Source organism: Leuresthes tenuis, unplaced genomic scaffold (assembly GCF_036924035.1).
Source record: "Leuresthes tenuis unplaced genomic scaffold, fLeuTen1.0.hap1 SCAF_7, whole genome shotgun sequence".
Classification (NCBI taxonomy): Eukaryota; Metazoa; Chordata; class Actinopteri; order Atheriniformes; family Atherinopsidae; genus Leuresthes; species Leuresthes tenuis.
In genome coordinates this window covers 4,835,578-4,858,168 of record NW_027325361.1, presented here as the reverse complement: position 1 = coordinate 4,858,168, position 22,591 = coordinate 4,835,578, and the positions used below count along the sequence as shown (strand labels likewise).

General features: G+C 37.5%; 1 protein-coding gene across 2 annotated transcripts in view; it reads left to right on the top strand.

Annotated features, from left to right (window-relative positions):
* brinp3a.1 (bone morphogenetic protein/retinoic acid inducible neural-specific 3a, tandem duplicate 1) overlaps positions 1 to 22,591 on the top strand; it is a 47,142-nt gene that overhangs the window by 5,566 nt on the left and 18,985 nt on the right. For both annotated transcript variants that reach the window (XM_072388965.1, XM_072388964.1), the window contains exons 3-4: positions 11,720 to 11,910; positions 15,123 to 15,307. In XM_072388965.1, coding sequence (XP_072245066.1) covers positions 11,720 to 11,910; positions 15,123 to 15,307 — 376 coding nt within the window. The remainder of the gene's footprint in view (positions 1 to 11,719; positions 11,911 to 15,122; positions 15,308 to 22,591) is intronic.

Here is a 22,591-nt window from a genome sequence, read left to right as displayed (position 1 = left end):
GTTTATATGTCATTCATATAGTGACAATAAAAATGTTGGGGTTTGAAATTAATCATCATTATTTGTATTCTACATTGATCTGTGCACGTATATGTTTATTGAATATTTCTGAAATTACAGATTAATGCTATCGAGTAGATGAACTCCACACTTGATATAAATGCACAATACTTGATCTGCTAAAGGCAATAGATTTTTTTTTTGTGTGTTTTTCAAAATTTTTTAAAAATATATATCATCAGACTGGTGGACACTGAATGCCTAAACCTGTGTGTCTGTGAATCTGCTTATTACCTTTTAGCAGCTGGGGTCTGTATTGACTGAGCAATCTGTCAACCACTCCCCGAGGAGCAGTTTAGAGACCGAGAACTCACCAAGCTACAGCAGAATAGCGACATATATTAATTTATTGCCCATGGTATTGAGTTTGTTGCATATGGCAATAATTAAAGGTAAAAAACTTTATTTCTCTTTCTTTTCCTCAAGCACCCGTATGCATGCAAACTGCAAAATCATGACGCAGAGGTCGTGGCAGAAAGACTGATCACTTTTCCATTTTCCATTAATATTTTGTTTTAATCATGGTCACAATATTTACTTAATTAGTTTAAATGCTTCTTATTCGAAAACCAGGAACATTTTTTATTATTGTTTGCAGAAAATGATCAAATGATTCATTTTAAAAAACGGGGTGTCAGATAAGGTTATTTTATTTTTAAAGGCAATGATACAAAGCCTGTTCTGACATTTAGAGACAACCAAATTTTAGAAATTTGCCTGAAACTTTTATCCTCTTCTTCTCTGGAGGCCCTGTATTGGGTCCTACTGTATTTTTAGCAATACAGGGCTGCCTTTTATTTTTGCATACATGAAACTGGTACTGCGGAACTCACCAGTGCGATCAATGTTGCTGTCATCACTCAGCTGATTCTGCACCACAACAAATTTATGTGTAAGGACATGGCAGTGTAGGGCTAAGCCACCCCTGTTAAGTATGTGTGAATTTTCTTTTGTTTTGCCTATAAGGCATGACTAGTAGGCTAATGGGTGCATTAGGAGTCCCCCTTTTTGCCTCTATTTGCAGATTTGTACATTTCAGATTTTTTAATTTTTTTAATTAACATTTTTCTCAATAAATACTTTAAATATTAAACTGAGACAGTCAAGCCCGCTTCAACCAGCTGAGGGTACTGACATGCTTGAATCTGAACCATAAGATATTCATCTCTGGCTCACGGCAGTTATGTTCTAAGATGCAAGTAAAAAACGTCCACAACCTTGTACAGTTGTTGAGGAGAAATGAGACGAGATTTAATTTGCCTAATCTACCCTTTACCTGAAACCTTGGGGAAGCTTGAGGACCAAAGCCTGAAATCTCAATGTTAATTGGAAAAAAGTACCGCAGCACATTTTATTTCTGGTTGCTTCTAGTTGAAGTGCACCCAAAAATATATGCAATACTGCCTTTTGCAATGGATTTGGTAGCACTGAGTTACAGATTCAGAAACACAAGCCAGTTGTTATTTGGTTCTGATTTTACAAAAATGAAAATGACCATCAAAATATTCAAAAACTCTCACTCTGATTTAAAGATACAGATCAAGATAATTTTCAGAATTCTCGTGTTGAGTATTTGTCATCAACATAACCGCAGGTTGTTTAGTTTGACCATTTGTGTAGCTGTTACAGCCTGAATTTGAAGAGATTTTTCAGGTGGAAGTAAAAAAAATAGCCTTGGGCTTAAGGTGCTATAATGAAACCAACGTTGTTGGTAGGAAATGTGGCGTGAACGGTATTCTTTGGGTTTGATGTGAAATGTTTTGGGGGTATAACATCACATTACCATATTATCGTCAGCACAGTGAGAAGGTTACCATTCAGCAAACCACAAATACAGATCCTCTCGAACAATTTGAGAAAATGAAAGTTGAAAAACAGAAAAACAGATGTTTGGAAGCAGTTAGTTCATTTCACACTTCATTTGGCATTATTCCTTTAAATTCAGAACACATCCCGATGCTTCAAACTGCATTTGCAGGCATTGGGTGTTGACCCTCAGTACAATGGTCTTGTTTGTTTGTAATCAATATATTAGTGTGTGGAAATGACGGTGCCGAAGCTTTTTCACAAACGCACCATAGGACACATCCAGAGAGAGCACGTCCATGAATGTTTTCTTTACCACGTATGAATGTCTAAGCCGCCCGTTCAGTCAGAGCAGACCTGGACACAAGCCCATCTAATAATTTCCAGTTAGAGGTTGAAAGTGTCTTCAGGACAAAGGCAGAGCAGCCTTTTCCTCCTCTTCATTCCCAGCAGCAATGGCAGTGACGAGGATTTTATCCAGTGCAGAGCTTATGGCTTCTGACAAGTGTGTGACGGGTGAGTTATCAGGGCCAGAGGTCCGTGGAGGCAGCTTTTATGAAAGAGAGAGTCTCTGTGAGTGAATATAGAACGGATGGCATGCTATGAACAATGGATTCCAATGTCAACAGATACTCATTTGTTTCCCGAGGGGCATCAATTTATTGTTCATTTGATTAATTAAATTATGTTTTTTATTGTTTATATTCTATCAAGATTATAGTGCAAATTATTAGGTGTTTCTGGGTAAAATAGACAGACCATTTGGGCAAAGAAATACCTACTAGATAGGAAGTAATTCCTTATATGCAGATGAATAATACTTAATACATGGACAATTACAGCTGATTATTTAAATTGGCAGTTAATAATCAAAAGACTGAGGCGAGGATGACAAATATCATCTTATGTTAAACGTTAAAACTAAACCAAGATATATATTTTTGCTCATTCTTCCTGGTCTCAAATGGGAAGTCAGCCTTTCACAGAAAGAAACATAACACTTTTTCAAAAACAAATGAGTTTCAGGCTGGTCCTTCAGTGTCTATGGGATGGTTTCCAGTTGTTGTCTGTACTATTTTCTGCAGTCCTCTTTATTTACATGTGTTATGAGTCGTTGTAGCCCAATAATTAGTATGCAAGTGTTCTGTATTGTTTCAGTGCACGAGTTGTCAAATTCAAGAAGATGTTTCTTAATATGCAGCAAACTGTAGCTGGGCTACCATACCAAATGTTTGCAATATCGTACAACCCACTATACATTTTAAAAATGTATCCAACCAACATCCAGCTAACCACTCTTGTAAATGCTAAGAATATAACTTACTTGGCTAAATGTGAAAAAAGGTGTCATGACTGGGTAATACGTAGATGTGTTAAAGAAAGTGTGGGCAAATCAGAGTTAATTTATGGTTCTGTTAAGAGTAGCATGATTAAGGAAAGTGCTTCAATCAAGTGAAACAATAATTTGCTTTCACTGATGTGAGCCACCACAGCGTGAAACTGCCCTGTGAATCCCAACACGCACCATTAGGATTTTCTCGTGTTATGGTATAATTGTATTTTGCCCAACAACTCCTGTAAAAAAAAGGTCATAAATAACAGCTTTACTGGATCAGCTTGGCAGAGAAAACAAAAAAGAATGCTAAAAGTAAAAGTGCCCTTTTTACATGCATTTAGGGGCATGTTTGCCGTGATCCTCAGTTTGAAACAAACTGTTTGGTTTTTTGTGGTGCAACTAAAATGCAAACCGTTGTTGACAGAAACAATCATGAAGTCACATGGAGAAGGATTTACTGTTGTTGATGGCTCTTCTATGATCGGCTTCAGTCATTATCGTATGTGTGTTTGTGGGGTTAAATGTGTATTAACAATTCACGCATGGCACATTATGTAGACAATGTGATTCCAGGCATTTCTCGTTTTGTGTGTGAGGATCAGTCTCTTGTCAACAATGTTATGACCAATTACAGTACAAAAGGGATAAGCAGTTTACATGTCAGCTAATCGTGATCTTACCATCTCTGAGTTGCCCTTGTTTTCTGTTATCAGAGTGATATTCACCGAAGTCGCAGATCAATAACATAACTGCTTTTATAACAAAGCACCCCCCCCTGCGACGTTTCACCTATTTATCTCTCTTTCCCCACACTTCTGCATCTAGACATGTTGCATTGGCCTGCATTTGAATTGCCTCAATTTGCTAAAATAGGATAGGAGTTCCTTTTCATCTGAGAAAAAAAAAAACAAAAAAAACATTTTGAAGCTTTGCTTAAGGGGAAAATGGGGGGATTGTTCCTCTCAATGTGCTCACTTAGTAATAACAAAAGCATGACTTAAATGGAGAAAGTTAAGGGGGTGGAGGCGGCTGCAGCAGCAAATTCGCCTCAATGTGTCAGTAACTAGTGTGAAGTGTCAGGTTGCAAAGGTCGCCGTGAATGCCGGTAACAAATATTGGATGTTAAAGGGTACCTGGAAGCTCTGTCGCCATGGTTGATTAAAGTTAAACTAAATTGATTAAAGTTAAAAACGTACTAAGAAGGAGAATATTCTATAATCAGCCTCATCAATCACTTGATCTTATCCCAATCGAGCTGCATTTCACCTGCAAAAACCAAACCAAAGAAACAGTCAAACAAATGAACATGGCTGCAGGAAAAAGGTCAAGCAAAAATCTCAGAAGTGGCAACCAATTCTTCAGTGATGTCTAAATAGGTTTATTCATCTTCTGGCAGAGATTTAAACAAGAAGATGTTGACAACAACTGATAAGCTTAACAACAAGACGACTGGAACCACAGATCTAATCTATGACACAAACGTCAAAAAGCCGGATCAGCTATGACTTTCTTTCCGGTTTGGGTCACCTGACTTTCACACCCACCTGGTCACCTATCTTGTTCCCTGATCACCAGGCCCAGACTATCACATCTAACACACCCAGTTTCCCTATTTCCAATTGGCTGTGGTATGTATCTGCAACTGTATAATTTTTGTCTCTTCATCTATCTATCTATCTCTTCTGTCTGTATTTCAATTTGAATGGAAGCACTGAAGAGATCCTAGCAAACAATACAATGACATATTTTACAGCAGTTCTACGTTTTTTGGGAATTTACATCCCTGACAAACAGGCCCCACAACTTCCACTCAGTGACACCATGAGTGTAGTAGGTTGATTGATTGACAACCGTCTCCATTATTATACAAATTTATACTGAATTGGTGGTCTGTTTCCAGGAAGTTTGGTATTAAAAAGCAGAAAACCATGCTTGATTCTTGGCGGATTTATTTATCATCAGACTAACCTCAAGCCACAGAGTGATAACAGTTGTTAGATTTAGTTTGGTGATATTTAGGTTGCTATATTAATTACAAGATTTCAAGTATGCACAAAAAATAGTAATTATGTTACTTGGGTTTTTAAATGTGTAACTTCAAAAATGAATACTTTAAAATATACAGTAAATCAAGATTTTCAGTCCTCTTCTCTATTTCTCATTGTGTTCATTTTAAGAAAATCTAGTTAGTCAAGTGAAATGTATGTAAAACGGGACATCACATTCATTTGTTAGTGAAATGCAAAGTAGCCCAACTTAGAGTCCTTTTCAGCTTCATAAATTTGACCTAAAGGGGATTGTTTTGTTTCATATAAATTTGCATCGGTAATCCAATTCATCCTAATCCACTACATGCATGTTTATGAGACAATGGTTAGCCTCTTTGCTGTGGTCAAGATTTTGAAATATATATGGGAATACTGTCAAAGGTTTAAAAAATCTAAATAATCGGGAATCAGTATATCGCCTCTTTTTCAGGGTTATCAGCGGGTAAAGGAGGAGTTTCACAAATGTTTCTTTGATGTTGTTTGATAAACTGTTGGTGGCAGTTCAATGAAGCATTCACAGCTATCAACTGCATCATTACACTTTCTTCCTCAGTCTTGCTCTTGCTTTCCTAACTACTGTAGTTTGGCTCTGTGGTGGGTCGATGACTGAAAGACAGACAGAAAGTCTTCTTATCTCCCATCTTACTCCTACTCTACCCAACTCTCTTGTTAAGTAGCCCAATTAAAGAAGTTAATGGATGCTACTATGAAAGTGCCTTTCAGAAAATGTTAGCCATGCAGGTGGCATTTGCAGATTTTCTTTTGATGTCATTGAGAAGAAAAGCTTTTCTGTTTGCAATTCTTAATTTCTGAAATCACTTCTTGGTTACTAATGATTCATGCATATTGAGAAGGATCAATGTCACATCAGATTAAATGAAGAGGGGGAAGAAAGCAAACTGCGCAATGAAAAATCTTTGGAGTTAAAAACAGCTGAATGATTGCTGTTTGCTCACAATGTCCTCCAAATAAATGCTATTTGGTTTTCTTATTGAATGAAGCATGAAGGACTTTTCTCTCATTTTGCACTATTCTCTTTGGGGAGGTCCTTGAAATAACTTTCAGTCCACATTAACCAACTGTTTTGCACGGTGGGTTATTTTGGTATCTGGGGTAACCCAGCTACTAAACACAACAGTGTGCTCTAAATTACCCTTTATTGATAAGAAGCCAATATTTGTGTTACTGTAAAGTTGATTTTTTTGCTCTGTATCAAGAAAGAAAAAACTAAACTAAGGACTCTTCTGCCTCTTACACTATTTTCTTTTGATTTAACAGATAACAGATCTCTCAAAATGTTTTTTTTTGTTGTTGTGGTCAGTTATTGATTTTCAAGGTCAGCCCCATCTCCTTAAATGCCATTTCATAATTGCAAATAATGACTAGAAGTGTTATCTTGTTTTCTGATCTATTGAAAATGTTGATCTTGTAATGATATTCTTAAAAATAAAAGCTCATATTTACCTTACAAAACATATTAATGAAAGAAACCTCTAAATTGTTGTTTCTAAATAAATTATTTCTCTTATATAATAAGAGAAACAATTTATTGTTTCCACTATCAAAACCTACTTCCCATATTTGAGGGATTTGCTATTTGAAACTGAACTGTGTTTGGCTATTCTATGTGGCCATGTAGAGGAATAGTGAACAGCAGAATTAAATATTAGAAACGGTAACTTATCATGGTTGTATTTCCCAAAGCCAAAAAGCTTTTACTGTCCAAACACAAAAGCAAAAGAAGCATAATTGCTGGTCTTCAGTTCTATGATGTATAGCACTTTTCATTTGAAATATTATTGCCAATGAGCAGTATATTCCCAAAACAAAAAACAACATAAAACACTGTAATAATATAGCTAATTATTGCTTAAATTACTGCAATAATTCAGGGGGACATGTGTGGTTTGCTGGGTTGCTATGCAGAGTTTCTCCTGTGAGTAAACATAGCCTTATTTATTCATGAATCACAGCTTGAATGAGAGTTTTGATATGTAGAGCAATGATCTGGACCTAACTACCGTAAACTCATTATCTGCTATCTATGTGAAACAGCGAAGAAATGCGTAATGGAAGAAAAACCTCTGACGGTAATCAGCTCACTGTTGGAGAAGTGTGTGAATGCAAATAGTCAGAACACCTGCAAAGGCAAGTCAAGTAATTTTAACTTTTTTTTTTTTCCCCTCTTTGTGATATTCATAAGGTTGGATCAAATGAAAATGTATTGTAGCTCGCTGTAAATACCACGATGTGGCTTCAGATTTTGCTACATTAAAAAAAAAAACATCGAGCCACTTTTTGTTTTAATCACTTTCCATTTCATCATGGAGATATTATTGGAAGCAAACACCCCCTTTGCCTTCTTATTGTCATACTGAGTGTAGCCTCCATTGCTGTGCTCAGTGCCATGTTTCAGTCACATCAGCGGGTTATTCACTTTGTTGATTCCCTGATTTGTTATGTTGGGCACTAAGAAGAGCCCTCAGGCAGTCTGTGCTCAGTGATGGATCTGAGACAGCTGTGCTATGATGGACAGGTAGCAGAGTGCAACTCCTCTGCTCTGATCGTAGCCCCTGAAGCTCCGGCAGCTCATCATCTATTGGTGCACTGGCTTGCTCAGAGGGGTGCTGACAGGTAGATATGTAGGAGCCCCCCTGTTGCAGAGAGCTGCGGGTGAAATAACACTGCATGTGTGCATGTGTGTGAAAGCATATTACAGTCACTCAACATCTCACTGAAAACAGCTAAGGGTGAAATAATCTTGAAGTCTCCCATTAAACACAAGTTCTGTTCATGCAAAGAGTGAAGTTGTATTAAGGTCTTTGTATAGGGTGTGTGCTGTATGATGCAGCTTACCTGTTACAACGCTCATAAATTTCCATCAACAATAAAGTGCAGCACAGGTCAGCTCTCTTTCTTTATCCATTCACTGCTCCTCTTTTCAGCTGTCCCCAGTGGATGGACAGAAACACTAATGGCTACTCGTTAAAGAGAAGCACCAACTTGAAACAGGCCTTAATGAGCTGTTTTCTTTTTGAATTTTCTCGAGGATCATTGTTATTGGTGGGAAATTGATTGACAGCAGGCCTGTCCCCACGGGGCTATGTGATATTCTGGGAAATTACACATTTGTTGCAGCAAGGGTTGCTTTGTTTAGATGTTTGCAGCTGCAGGGTGTGTGGATGCATGTGCATGGACATGAATATTTGCACGAGTGAGGTTGTCAGTGTCTGTCTAGTGAAGAGAGAGAAGCAGAGACATCACAACTCACAGTTCCCATACGTTTCTTTTTTGAAAACAATTCCAACAGTGAACAATGTTAACAGAAAACTGTTTAACTTCTTTTGAAAGTTTGAGCAATTGTACTTCTTAGAAACCACATGAGCTGTTATTCCAGGCACGGTGTGGTTGTCAGCACTGTTCTGTACAAAGAGAGTGGAAGTTACAGTATCACTCAACCCGATCTCCTGATAGAAAGTAAAACAGGAACACAACAAAGATCACAGTATTTGTGTTGATGGCAAATTAGTTGATGACAAGTCTGAACAAACTTTCAAAGTAGTGTATTTCAGTTGGATAACTCTTTCATATATGTACCACATTTGCAGTTTTGCAGATGGGCTGGAACTCTTCACCCGGCATACGAACATCTACCACATGCAGTTTGCTTTGAGAGGGCATATTTTACCACAACTCATGATTTTCTTTCCTTACTATACCAACAAAAGCCAAATCTAACCAGGAGTTTTAGATGATTTCACCTAACCAAACAGCACACAAAAATAATATAACAGCAACTGAAAAACCAAAGAAAAGTTTGCCTTCATCAGCCTTCTTTTCTTTCTTTCTTTTATTATGATTGGAAAGTTGTTCGACAGGAAATAAGGGCAGCGATGAGCCCTGAGCCGTGACTCCAACTGCAGCAGCCTTCTTATGTACATCAGGCACATCAATTGTTAAACAAGATATTATTATTGTATTATGAAAAGCTCATTATTAGCTCATCTTGTATTCGATGCCAGATGCCTCTAAAAAAGTGTGTGTGGGTATGTTTACCACTGTGCAGCATTTGGGAACTGATGAAACCAGTAGCTGGATTCTAGCTGCTCAACAGTCCTGGGTTCTGTTTGTCACATTTTGCATTTCATGATGCACCAAATGTTTTCTGTTGGTGAAAGGTCTGGACTGTCGACAGCTCAGTCCAGCTCTTCTACTACAAAGCCATGCTGTTGTCATGGATGCGGTATGTGGTTTGGCATCGTGTTGCTGAAATATGCAAGGCCTTCTCTAAAAAAGGTCTTATCTGGATGGGAGCATATGTTGCTCTAAAACCTGCACCCACATCTTCTACACATAATTTCAAGTTATTCTCAGAATTACAAAACAGTTTTCCCCTTTGCCTCTGTCCATTGTGGATGAGGTTGGTTTAATTTCTGGACCATTTTCACATATGGTTTCTTCTTTGCACGACAGAGCTGGTTAAAGCTCTGTCGTGCAAAGAAGTTGATGGCACGGTGAACTGTGTTCACAGACCATGATTTCTGGGAGTGTTCCTGAGCCCACACGCATTTCCATGACAGAATCATGTCTGCTTTTAATGCAGTGTCGCCTGAGGGCCTGAAGATCATCCAGTATTAATTACGGCCGTGACCCTTGTGCACAAAGATGTCTCTAGATTTTCTTAATGTTTTGAAGGTATTCTATACTGGAGATGATATAATATCAAAATTTTTCATAATTTAACATTATCATTGACATTTGTTGACATTTTTGTGACTGCCTAACCTCTCCTAATCTTTCATTCTGTGACACCTTTTGAGAGATCATGATGAAACCATAACCTGAAGACATCAACTATTATTTATAGTATTTGAGAATTTAATTATATTTTTTCATTCTATTATTCTATTTATTAGTTTTTCTTTTTTACTCTAACATGCATGCTGGATTATTTGTCTAATTATTTAAAAAACAAAAGTACACAGATGACAGAAAATTAGGTCAAAGATGAAAAATACCATATGGCAAAGGTCTGCTGAAGGCACACCAAACCACTCACACTGATGATTATGGTCATTACTTGTCAGCCTTGTTTCATCTACAAACCTTTAAAAGCAAACGTTGAGGCTAATATTGTCTGTTTTAGTTGATGAATAATTTATTGATTACAAAAAGCAATATGAGCAAGGTTCAGCATCTTCCTGAGAGCATTGTTTCATGATTAACAAAGGGTGACAGAAAAAGCTTAAATTGAGATTCCCTATTGATTAATTTGTTGGATACTGTCTCCATAGTAGCTATGTTCAAATTAAACTTAAGTAATGTTTTATCATCAGGATGTTTCAGGTGTTATGGGTTTGTGTGTGAAATGGAAACATTATGTATATCCGAACTGCTCATTTCCCTCTCTGTTCATACAGCCTTTCTAATCACCTTTTCCATGGTGTTCAATTTGCAATCAGATACATACATAACCAATAGAGAGGAAAAAGATAACTCATCCCATATTGATTCAGTAACTTTGTATTTCGTATGAGTGTGTGTGAATATTTTGTGTTGTATGTTGATGAAGATTCTCAGACACTGATAACAGGGTTTCTGTTACAAAAAATTATTTAAAGTAGCCTTGAAAAGAAATAACTCCTTCAAATACATGTCTTTTTACACAAGTCGGCTACTCAAAAGCAAATGAAATGTCTGGCAACCCCCTCCTGAAAGGTTGGGAAAGAACCGTGTATATTACCAGCTGTATTTGTATGGCGCTAATCTACGCATCAAGCAGCAGCACTCAGTCTGCACTTGGTAGATAAAGGCAGCTGGCATGCTCCAAGGCCAGCCTGAATATCAAACGACTCCAGATGAAGCCTATTCCATCCAAAAGTGGCCCTGAAAGCAACAAGACGCCATCCATGATTGCAGCCCGTCCGACCACAGTGCCTCAAAAACTGACTGATATGAGAAAAGATTTTTCTGCTATTATTTAATATCAGTGGAGGAGCACAAGGTTTTTCACCATGGTGAAATGCAGTCTTCTTTCTGGAGGTAGAAATGGCATGGAAACATTAATCTTTTGAAGAGGTGGCACACAGGAATCACTACAGGTCTTGCATACATCATGTTCTACGTCTTCACGTCAGTTCTGACTCGTAGCTTAATTTGAGGGGTAAAACATTTTCCACCCACTTTAAACATACAGTAAAGTCATACTTTCCTTCTTCACTGAAACAAAAATAATCTTTAGAACAATGTAATATAATTAGCATCTGCAATGTGACTTTAATGGAAATGTTTTAAACAGCTCATCTATCCCGGAAGATTTTTTTTAAATGAAAACCATATTGTGTAGGAGTCTGTTTAACATTTTACTTGATTTGGATCTCTCTCCAATGAGCCTGCATTTCGCATACATGTCATTTATGTGTTGTACATCTTTTGCTCAAACAGAGCATGTGTTTGTGTGATATTGCAGAGAGTTTGGCCGTTGGAAGGTGAACAGCTTGGCCCTGGAGAGACAAGAGAACAATGGCTTTTCTTTACCGCTGGACCCTGAGTTCCTTCAGACCATTAGGCAGCTGGGCAGGAGGCCCAGTCTTAGTGCCATCACTGACAACATCATCAGGAAATACGGAACCCACTTCCTGCTCTCTGCTACGCTGGGAGGTAAATAAAGTAGATTGGCTGTGGTTTACTTTGATTTTATTGACTCACTCAAGCACCTGGACGAAACAGAGTGATAAAAGACAGCGATTTGGGATTGTTTGTGGTCTGGAGACTGAAAGAACCTGCAGCTCTTTAACATACTGGAAATATTCCAGAAACCATTTTGTGACCTTAGAAACTTTCCCAAAATAAAAGTTGATAATGAATAATAATAAGTCAAGTCAAATTGTATAGCACATTTCATGTACAAAACTATTCAAAGTGCTTTACATAAAATAAAAGTTTTGCAGCGAGTAGTGGAAGAAGCATTAAAAATATGTAAAAGAATATAAAGAGAAAGAAATAAAATAATTAAAATTAATTAAAATGAGTAAAAACAAGCAACAGTCTCGACAAAAGATATCGTGCAGATTTCATGCATAGACACATGAGAAAAGAAATGTTTTTAACCTGGATTTAAAAATGTCTACATTTGGTGCAGTTTGTTCCACTTGTTTGCAGCATAACAGCTAAATGCTGCTTCTCCGTGTTTAGTCTGGACTCTGGACTGGACCAGCTGACCTGAGTCCTTAGATCTAAGAGCTCTGCTGGGTTTATATTCTCTGAACATGTCACAGATCTATTTTGGGCCTAAATCGTTCTGGGATTTGTAAATCATCAGTAGGCTTTTAAAATCTATTCTGTGACTGACTGGAAGCCAGTGTAAAGATTTTAAAACTGGTGTGATGTGTTCAGATCTCTTTGTCCTGGTTAAAACTTGAGCAGCAGCGTTATGGATGAGCTGCAGATGTTTAATGCTCTTTTTGGGAAGTCCAGTTATTTTTTTTTATGATAAGTTTAGTAATAACAAACAGTCGCAGCCTTTTCACCTCTGAATATCTGCTGTTCAAGGTAAATCCAAATGCCACAGTTATAAAACAGAAATGCATTCCCAGACATTTATCCCGGACATTTTTATATGTATAGCTTCATATTTTTGTTTGGATCCTCTTCCAATACTTTTTTTTTTTTAAAAGACCAATTTACTTACAGTGCAGTATGCAACCCATCCTGGTAGCTTTAGAGCATCAATTTTGTCAGATAAACAGAGTGTATTCGATGCTTTGTTTCTTACATTGCACTCACACAGCTAAATATTTTACGTAATATCGTCTCATCTGTGAAAATAACATTTTGTGGTTATTTAAACTTATTCTCTGACTCAACATGCAAAAATCTATCTTTGTAGCCTTTTGACGAAAGTGTCAGTGGAGCCTCTGTTTCCAGAACAATAGGTCTAAGTTAGCCAGAGTACTGGTATGTGCACCAAAGCTCCTATGGTTATCCGGGGCACAATCTCCTCCCCTCTGCTCTTTTGCCAGCTCTTTTCATCTTCTGTCTCTTGTGCATAAACTCTCAAATGATGAATAACAACAGTGTTTGAAAAGATTTGAATGACAATCTTGTGCATCATCTGCTGTGAACAAAGAGACAAAAATACAGCCTCTGCAGCATGCCACACAACCAGCAGTATTATAGCCAGCTTTACTTGTGCCCAGTAGAGTTTTAGTTTCTGAGGCACTTGCCAAAAAGCAATGTCTGCATGCTTGTAACCGATAAGATGTTGAATGCATTCCTCTTTAAATATTTGCAAAACTAATACTTAATGAATATTGGGGTTCTGTCTCAATCACAATTAGTAACATGCAAATGTTTGGTCAGAGCCCCTTTGTGTCTCATTTTAACTCTGAAAAGCAATCTTAAGGGTATTCTCAGAGTATAAGATGGAACAAAAGGTTGTATTTTATGTTACCCATATAAGTCATAAGAAAGAGCGAAGTTGGTGGTGTTGTGACTTACAAGACCACCCACTTCCTTGTGTTTCTTTATGTTTAAATAAATGTGTTCAGCACCTTTCTCAGATAAAGATCACAAAGTAATTCTCAGTGTAATATAATCAAAAATCACTGAAATGCTGAGAACAGATGAAAGATTTTATAGAAAAGACAAAAAATAGAAAATCAAAAACTCATAAAAGACCAAAGTCACAAAGGCCAAAGTAACTGAATTAAAGTCTTCACCTGCTTTTTACAGGAGTCAACACAATCGATGAAATATAAAATCAAGAGAGGCACATTCCACAACTGAGGTGCGATTTCTTGAAAGGAGTGACCCCATCCAGTTTTAAATCAGGTGTATGAAACTGCTGGCAAACCTCCGGCTGGATGATCCCAGGAATTGGGTGATAAAAAGTCTGAAATGTACAGAGGGGCTCCTCCATGCAAGAGTTTGAATTCTTAACTGTTGACCAATGAAGAGGTGATGAAACAGCAGTCATTTGTTCCAGATAAAAACCTTGCTGTCGTGTTTTGTTCAGTCTGAATATGATCAAGGTCTTTTTTTGTTATGACAAAAAATGTGTTGCAGTAACTGAAAGCAGATTCAATTAAAGCATGGATAATCATAGCAAATCTAAGGCTTTGACCCCAGCATTCTTCATTTTCAAATATTCCCTTTTGAACCACTTTTGAACCACTTTTGAACCACTTTTGTACCAGATTTGTGGAATGAGAGTTTAAAAACAATGCATGGCCAAAGACTGGGCAGAGAACCCTAAGGAGACAGATTTCCTGGATTGTGGAATCACACCCTTAGTTTGACTACACGTAATTTCAAGCCAACCATTGCTTGAAGTTGTAATTTTATCAGCATTTCCTAAGAGAATTCCCAGAATTCAGTTTAGCATTATACATGTTAGAATTAAGAACAATTTTGAATGAGAGGTATTAATCTTTATCTATCCACAGTAGTAAGTAGTGCTTGTGTTTTCAAGTGTCTATCCTAATTAAAACCACTTTGTTCATAGAACCTAATCCCATTAGAAAGGACTTTTCAATCGATTTTTCACTCCTTCCACCATCTGTCAATACATCATCCTATGAAAGCTTCAGCTCATTTTTATTGATTGACTTGTTATATGAAACCTCTCAGTCTGTACACTATGGCTGAAAATTTATCCTAAACCTTGAATGTATAAGATTTGCATTTGTTTGACTTCTCAGATGGTTTCTTTGATTACTGTAAGTGATGATGAAATGAGCTCTGGTACGGTAGATGCTTATAGGTCACCATTTTCCACTTTCTCAGTGAGAGTGAGGGATATATGCACATTCGCTGGCGATGAGTCATTTATAATGAAGCTTGTGCATGTGTCACCGTGTTTGTATTCACAGGGGAAGAGTCATTAATGATTTTTGTGGACAAGCGGAAGTTGAGTCGGACATCTGAAGGGAGTGAATCCAATGGCACAGCTGTGACGCTGGAAGCTCTGCACCAGCTGGCTGCCTCCTACTTTATTGACAGAGAGAGCACCTTGCACAAGCTGCATCACATCCAGATTGCCTCCACTGCCATAAAGGTAAGAGCCAGCTTCTCACTGGGCATCTGTCAAACACGACAACACAATAAGGTTATTTGGCTTTAGATTGCACTCGTTGTTGGATTTTTCCACATACGATTGCAGCCATTTAATGAAGTTACTGTTACAAGTAGATTTAGTTTCAGTGTTACAATTGTATTTTTCAAAACACAACAAGTGCTCTTGAATAGCTCCTTAAGTAAGGAGCTAAATAAATCTTAGTCTACGTGGGGGGTTGGGGGAGAAACAGGAACTCACTATCAAAAGATTTTGTTAATTCTAACAAGTTGAACTGTTCTGCCAGATGGTCAGGAACAATATGATTTCCTATGTTGTTGTGAATTTAGAGCCAAGACTAGATATGCAGATAATAAAAGAAAAATACAGTTGTGTGTATTAAACACATTCGTATGTGAGCAGGAGATGACATTAGTGTTAATGGTTTGATTGAGTTCGGATGCCCTGTTAAATGCTTATTTATTGTGCTAATAGCAGAAAACACAAAACAGATTCCCTATGTTCCCTCTTTTACTTTTTGCTTCCTATTTAACAGAGTATGAGTCATTGACTCTGACTAACAGCTGTTTCTGTGCTGATGTTTTTGAGATGGTAATTTCAATTGGTCTTCCTCCCCTGGGGATAAGGATTGGAACAAATTAAGAAAACCAAACTCTACAATCGTTAGTACTTGCCAAGCGCAATCCACTTACTATCAATTACTGCCAGCAGTTTCCAGTCCGTGAAAAAACCCTCAATGGGCAACTTTGGCCTGCTTTAAAAGTTGAATATCACCATTAAAACATATTTTGAAATACTTGGGTGAGAGAATTGGAGATATTTTAAAACTATAACCTCTGCATGGACTAATAAATGTCAGCTACTTTTTTTTTTACAATTTTTAATCAATGAACCATTAAGAATGTATGCACTTTAAGACCTCACCAAATGCTCTAGCCAAAATTATCATAAGATGCAACCTTAATGAGGCAGTTTCTTTATTACCTAATAGATTTATTTTACAGATGTATCAAATGTTGGGCTGAATGTGTCCTACAGCAGTGGTTGTCAAATTTGTTAATATCACCTGATTTATTTTACCTGCTTCCACTCTATGCCAAGAAAAGTTTCATAAGTTCATTATGGTCATTAAGTTTCATATTTACAGATGAGAGTGGAAATATTCTTATTGGATAGGTGTATTATAAATATTCTAGTCCCACTGGAATTTTCATTTACCAATTTATCTCTAAGTTGCTTAAATTATTGAATAATTTCTTTTTGGATAGAGCTTTGCCTAAAAATGAATTTATTATTATTAATTTAAATTGAAACATAACTATGTTGCTTGCTTATTTCTTCAGGAGAGACATTTTTGTAGTCTTTCTGCTCCATGTCAGCACAACATCATTGTTTCTCAGTGACTTCCATCATATATACAGTATGTTATGGCTCATAACATACTGTATATATGACTCGGTTAGGTTCACTCTCATGAGTGACTTTGTTACAAAAAGCTAACCTGGAAAACGTTTTTTTTTTCACATAAATATTAGCCCAAGTATTATACCAAAGTTGTTTCCAAGTCATTACTACAAAAGACAGAATATGAGGAGAAGGATAGGAAGTAAAAGCAGTAAGAAGATAACTTTTTTACATGTATGCTTCCATATACATATAAATGTGATCCCACAAAGGTGAAAAGACTATGTTGGGCCAGAGTACAGAGTATGTTTCACAAAAAGGTTAAAAAAATGTACAATAACTGTGTAATCCTTTTTTCAGTTCCACACAGAGACGCTGCTCAACCCTAAATGTTCCTGTCGGTTTTTAATGTCTCGTTACCATGACAACGTAAACTGTTCCCCACAAACACTTTTAATGTAGAAGGAAGGAATGGTTGGAGCTACTGGTCTGCAAACTTCCATTCGAGAAACCACACTTTCGATGCCCACTCCACACAGGGTTTTCCTCGGTCCTTACACTGCTTTCCTCCCAGTCTAATTTCCTGGCTTTTCTTCATCGCTTGCTTTCAAATCATTAGAGTTAGGAGTTGAAAAATCATTGTCCAGGGTAGAATTACAGTAAGCTACATGGTTAGGTTTACATGGAATGTTTTTGCCTGGAAAATATAAAAAGTTAGGGCTTAGACGTTCTTACTTTCACAAATCTGAAAAACACGTGACGGCCATTAGGAAAATGGGGAGTGCCTTTTTTCCCCAAAACATGCCCAATAATAAAATTCAAACAATATATGACCTCTTGTACATGGAAGAGAAACTGCTTGTGAATGGTAAAAAATGGTGCTCATGATGATGTTGTGATGTACGAAGAATGCTTTCGATTCAGACTTTCGATTCAGAGTAATAAGAATGACATCAATTGAGTTGTATTTTCCTTTTTCTGCTTGGAGGGGCAGTACATTACAGAAAGCCGTTATGAGCTGAATTAGGTGTATGACAAACAACTTATGTGGCTGTTTCATATTGACTGCTTGTTGCACGTGGACCCTGCCTTACACAAAACAACTAACTGGGAATACCATTTAACCATTGAACAATCTATCTATCATCAATTTCTAAGCATAGATTGTGAAATGTTTTGGAGATGTGGACATGCATTTCTATTACATGTTTTCCGGGCTCTCCACTCGCTCAGCAACAGCCCTTTTTGCCCTTCTTGGAACATGATTTTTCTTCAGAAGGTGATTTGTTGTTGCAATGTACTGACAGGTGCGTTTACATCCATGTGTTCACAACTTCATTGTGTTCCATTCCCTCAAAGGTAGTTTCTGATGGGTTTGTCAAGTGTGTACTGGCACTTTGTTGCCACAATTTGGAAATGTGCAATCCAGACATGTTTTTTTAGAAAGCTACGCATTTACAATCCAAAATATGTAACATCTAAGTTTCCCAGGACAGCCGAATGCTTTCACTCACATGTAGAGTAGCCTATTGTCGATCTGTAACAACTCCGTTATCACAAGACTTTTTTTCCGTCAAATTTCAGGAGAGGTCCTCTCCATAATGTACACAGATGTTTCTAATAGCAATCCAAACCTGTCAGCTGTGTACATGCCGTACCTGTGTAGCAGTTCCTACTCATGCCGTTTTCCTTCATTTTGGCCCAGTAGCAAAGATTGTTGTGCCTATCAGTATTCTCAATCTGAATAAATTAAGAAATAGAATAATTTTCTTTTGATTTAACTCCAGTTAAACTAAATAAGGCCCACAATTAATTGAAATTGATTAAACTAAGTTAAAAAAACAAACAAAACATGTTATATTGCCGATAAAACGAATGATCCAATTGATATTATTTATCTGGTTGATTAAAAGTAGCTCATGCATGTCTCTTTGCTATCATAGCATTGCGTGCATTTTATGGTGCTCTGATGTGGCATCTGAGTAAGCATGTACACTCAGTGAGCATGAGACAGTCCAACCAAGAGAAGAGATGAAGCAAGAACTCTGGTTTATTTCCCTTGCTCCTCTTTTAAGCTCATATATGGAAGAACATGCTGTGCATATCAAGATGTGTGTATGATGTGAATATCACTGTGCATCTTTTACTGCTTAATACCTTCAGGGTGTGTTCATCCATCACTCTGTCAGTTGTTATCAGGGAAAATGACTTGAAAAAGCTGAGTTTGTCCTTCACACTGACGTTTTCTCGGTTTTCTAAGGAAATAGTTTCCTCATGCGGCTTTATTGTTCTTACAATAGCTTGTGGTATACAACAGATTAGCACAACAAAATGAAAGTAATAACAACAACTTCCAAAAATCCGTGACACTGTCTGCTGTCTGCTTCTGGGGCTGGATAGTGTAGTGGTAAGATTGCCACCTTCCATGTGGGAGACCTGGGTTCAAATCCCCTGCATGAAAGGTACTGCCTCCAGTAGGGGTCCTTAGGCTAGGCCCCCTTACCCTACCTGCCTACCTGTAAGTCGCTTTGGATAAAAGTGTCTGCTAAATGTAAACAATGTAAACAATCTCCAGCCTGTTTGTTATGTGTCTGCACCCGCCTCTTCAGTGATAGTTTTTAGGCTGGATGCCCCACAGGTGGACCCCTGTGACCTGATTGATGGATCCACATTTATTGCCTGACTTTTTGTATAGATTTGAAGTGACACACTGGGTTAAATTGGTACTTTATGTTTGAGAACTCTCATATTTTCAAGACATGTGCAACACATTCCCATTCCCAACCAGTCACATAATCACATGATGCAACGTCCATTTGCATAATTTTTCAAAGCACATGGTACCCCTTTACCATCACTTTATGAAGCTTAAGGAACTGTTTTACAGCTGTATATTGTCAGTTGTTCTACTGTGGCTGTATGTGGTGCAATGCCAACACCAATAGTACTATTGACACTAATTATAGTGCTAATTAACATGCAAGAAGGACTGCATAACAACATCTTTAGGGGTGGGGACTCAACATTTAGATTTAGATTTTTCACTTCCTGTTTCTGTCTTAATGTTGACTTCCTTCAAGCTGTTACTTTTATACTTTGTTACACATTAAAGAAATGTCTGTAGCTCAGAAAGAAGAGTAGTCGCGTTCGACTCCAGGCTTCTGCAGGCCACTTGTCGAAGTATTCTTGGGCAAGACGCTGAACTGTTATTACATTTTCTCTCATTCATTCATTCAGCATTTTCTATCTGTCACAGTTATATTCTGATTGGGGTATTATTTCATACAGTAAACACACACCCGGAGCTGTAAGCGTCCCTATTATAAAAACAGAGATATGACTCTGTTGCTCTCGTTTTGGCTTTGTTGCAGTGGCTTGAAAAACTAAATTGCCTGCCTTTTTCTGAGATGCGGCCTATTTTTCATCAACTTATCCTTATTGATGCCCTACTATACAGGCCATCAGAGATAAACTGCACTTTCTCTAAAGTGAATTGGCAAGAGGATGGTGAGCTGATTTGGCTGCCACCACTGAACCAGAGTGCAGCTAAAAACCCCTCTGATTAAGATGAATTGAGAAAAAGCCCTCTGTGGTACATTTGTTTGTGAGGCATTTTTAGTTGACTGATGTAAAATATTCACACCATCAGCAGCCTCTAATTTTGAACATGGGTTTTTACCGCACCCCGATGAAGACGGATGCCAAAGTAAAGCTGCCTTTAAGGAGAGCGTTGGTCCGCTGGTTTTAAGAGATAACACATTTAAATTCTAAAAGATGCCTGGCTTGTAGGAATGAGCACAGCAGCAATGGAAAATAATCAAAGATGGGGAACAATGAGATAAGAGTGCTAAAAATGGCTCTGCTGTTACATGGTGCAATGAATTAGCCCTTCTATACCAATAATTTCCTTTGAGAGCATCCGTCATTTAGCAAACATTCGTGGTATGAGTTAAGGTACGATTGTTAAGTTGTACGATACAACTGAACAAAAGAAATGAGATAAAGACCGAAGAAGGCCGTATGTACGCGTAGAAGACCTTTCATCGCTAGTTTGTGGCGGCAGAAGGTATGCAGGAACATTGTAACACAGAAGTGTTCTTTACATATACAATAAGCAAAGAGGGATTGCACTAAAGTTTAGTGGAGAAAATTACAAATAGAGAATAAAACAAGGAATGTCTGACCTAATTTGCTGTGCCAGCCTTGAGTGTTCAGTCATGCGGTGTCCCACTTCATTTGTCCAAGTCAAAGTAAAACAAAGGCATCACAAAAATTAGATAACTGCGGAGCAGTAGCTGCAGGAAACATGGCTCCCAAAGTTTGCTGCAGTTTTAATGACAGGATAAACAAGACAACTTAAAATAACACCTCACTCTGTCCTCCGTTTTTCTAACTTTGGATGAATAATTCATCGCGGGTAGATTTTCTTTCTCGTCTTTTTTTGTATGTTCATTATTCAGAAAGGAAAATAAATGCCTTTTTCCTGCGTATTCAACCAGGCTGCATTTATTTTTCTATCCACGATGCTGTTAATGAGGCAGACTCTGATAGTGGTGTGGGATGAACAACGGCACAATATCTCTTCGCATTCCTCAGAAATGTAACATTCAATGTTAGGATTTTAAAGAATCTAATTTCTTCCGTTTTTTACTTTTTAATCTGTAGCCGCTGAAAAGAAGTGAAGCCTGGGGAGCAACAACAAAACATACAGACAGATTTGCTCCCTTGGCCTTACTTCAAGTGACTCTAACTTCCGGTGAAATAGCATAGTTTCCCTCTGTGAACATAACAATGCACACAGTATTAAATTGCTCTCTCTGCGATCAGAGGTCCTCCTCTGCTCTCCCATGGCTCTTAGTGCCTTTTTTTCTGAATGCACATGATAATCTCATTCTGATGCTATTTTTTTCCTCTTCCTCTTTTCCGTGCTTATAGTTTAAGCTTATCCCTCTCAGCTCGACATTAGAGTGTAAGCCACTGCAACAAAGTGGTCTTAAAACATGCATCGAAATCCTCAAAGACTGAATAAACAGGCGGAAACGTATCTCAGATGCAAATGTGGATTTACCCATCTCCTATGCTCTGGTGATTAAGCGAACAACAATTCTTGAAGGTGCAGCGAATTAGGCAATTTTGAGATGAGCGATGATTTTCATGAAACATTAATGCTGTCTTGTGCTTATTTTTCTCTCCAGCAAGCAGAAAATGCAGCAATTTAAAGTCCATTGTTGCTCAAACATTTGATAACACAAGCTCACTAAGTAACATTTCATACTGTTTTACGTGATTATTCTTATGAGAGATTTCCAGTAATGATAAATCCTAATCAATAAAATGCTAGACTAACTGGTCGTACAATAATATTAAGGCCTTAGGTTTTTAAATAATAGATGTGCCTCAGAGCCATCTGTATTAGAAGAACAAGTTAACAGGCTAAGTGATGTGTTGCCCTGCCAAGGCTCCACACTATTAAGCTATCATCTATCCACTGTGGATTCCATACAAGATATGACATGATATGATTTAGATTATGTAGGTATTTTTATGGCTAACTTCTATGAGTTTATTCAGTTTTTACCTGTACATGTTCAGTTTAAGCATTTAAGTCAAATCAGGTAAAACTATCAGTGTTCTGGTAACATCATTTTTCAGAGAGAGATGGTATTTTTGTCTAAAACGCTGCATAATAAGCATTTAGTTTGTCATTATCCCACTTTTCTGATTGTGACATCACGCAGAGCTTTATTGCATCTTACTCAGTGTTGTAACCAATAAAACATGCTTAAACTCTAAGGAAAAATTTAGGCATTCCTTTCTGTGTACGGATAACCTTCTAGTAAGAAAATTGCGCTTTACTAAAGT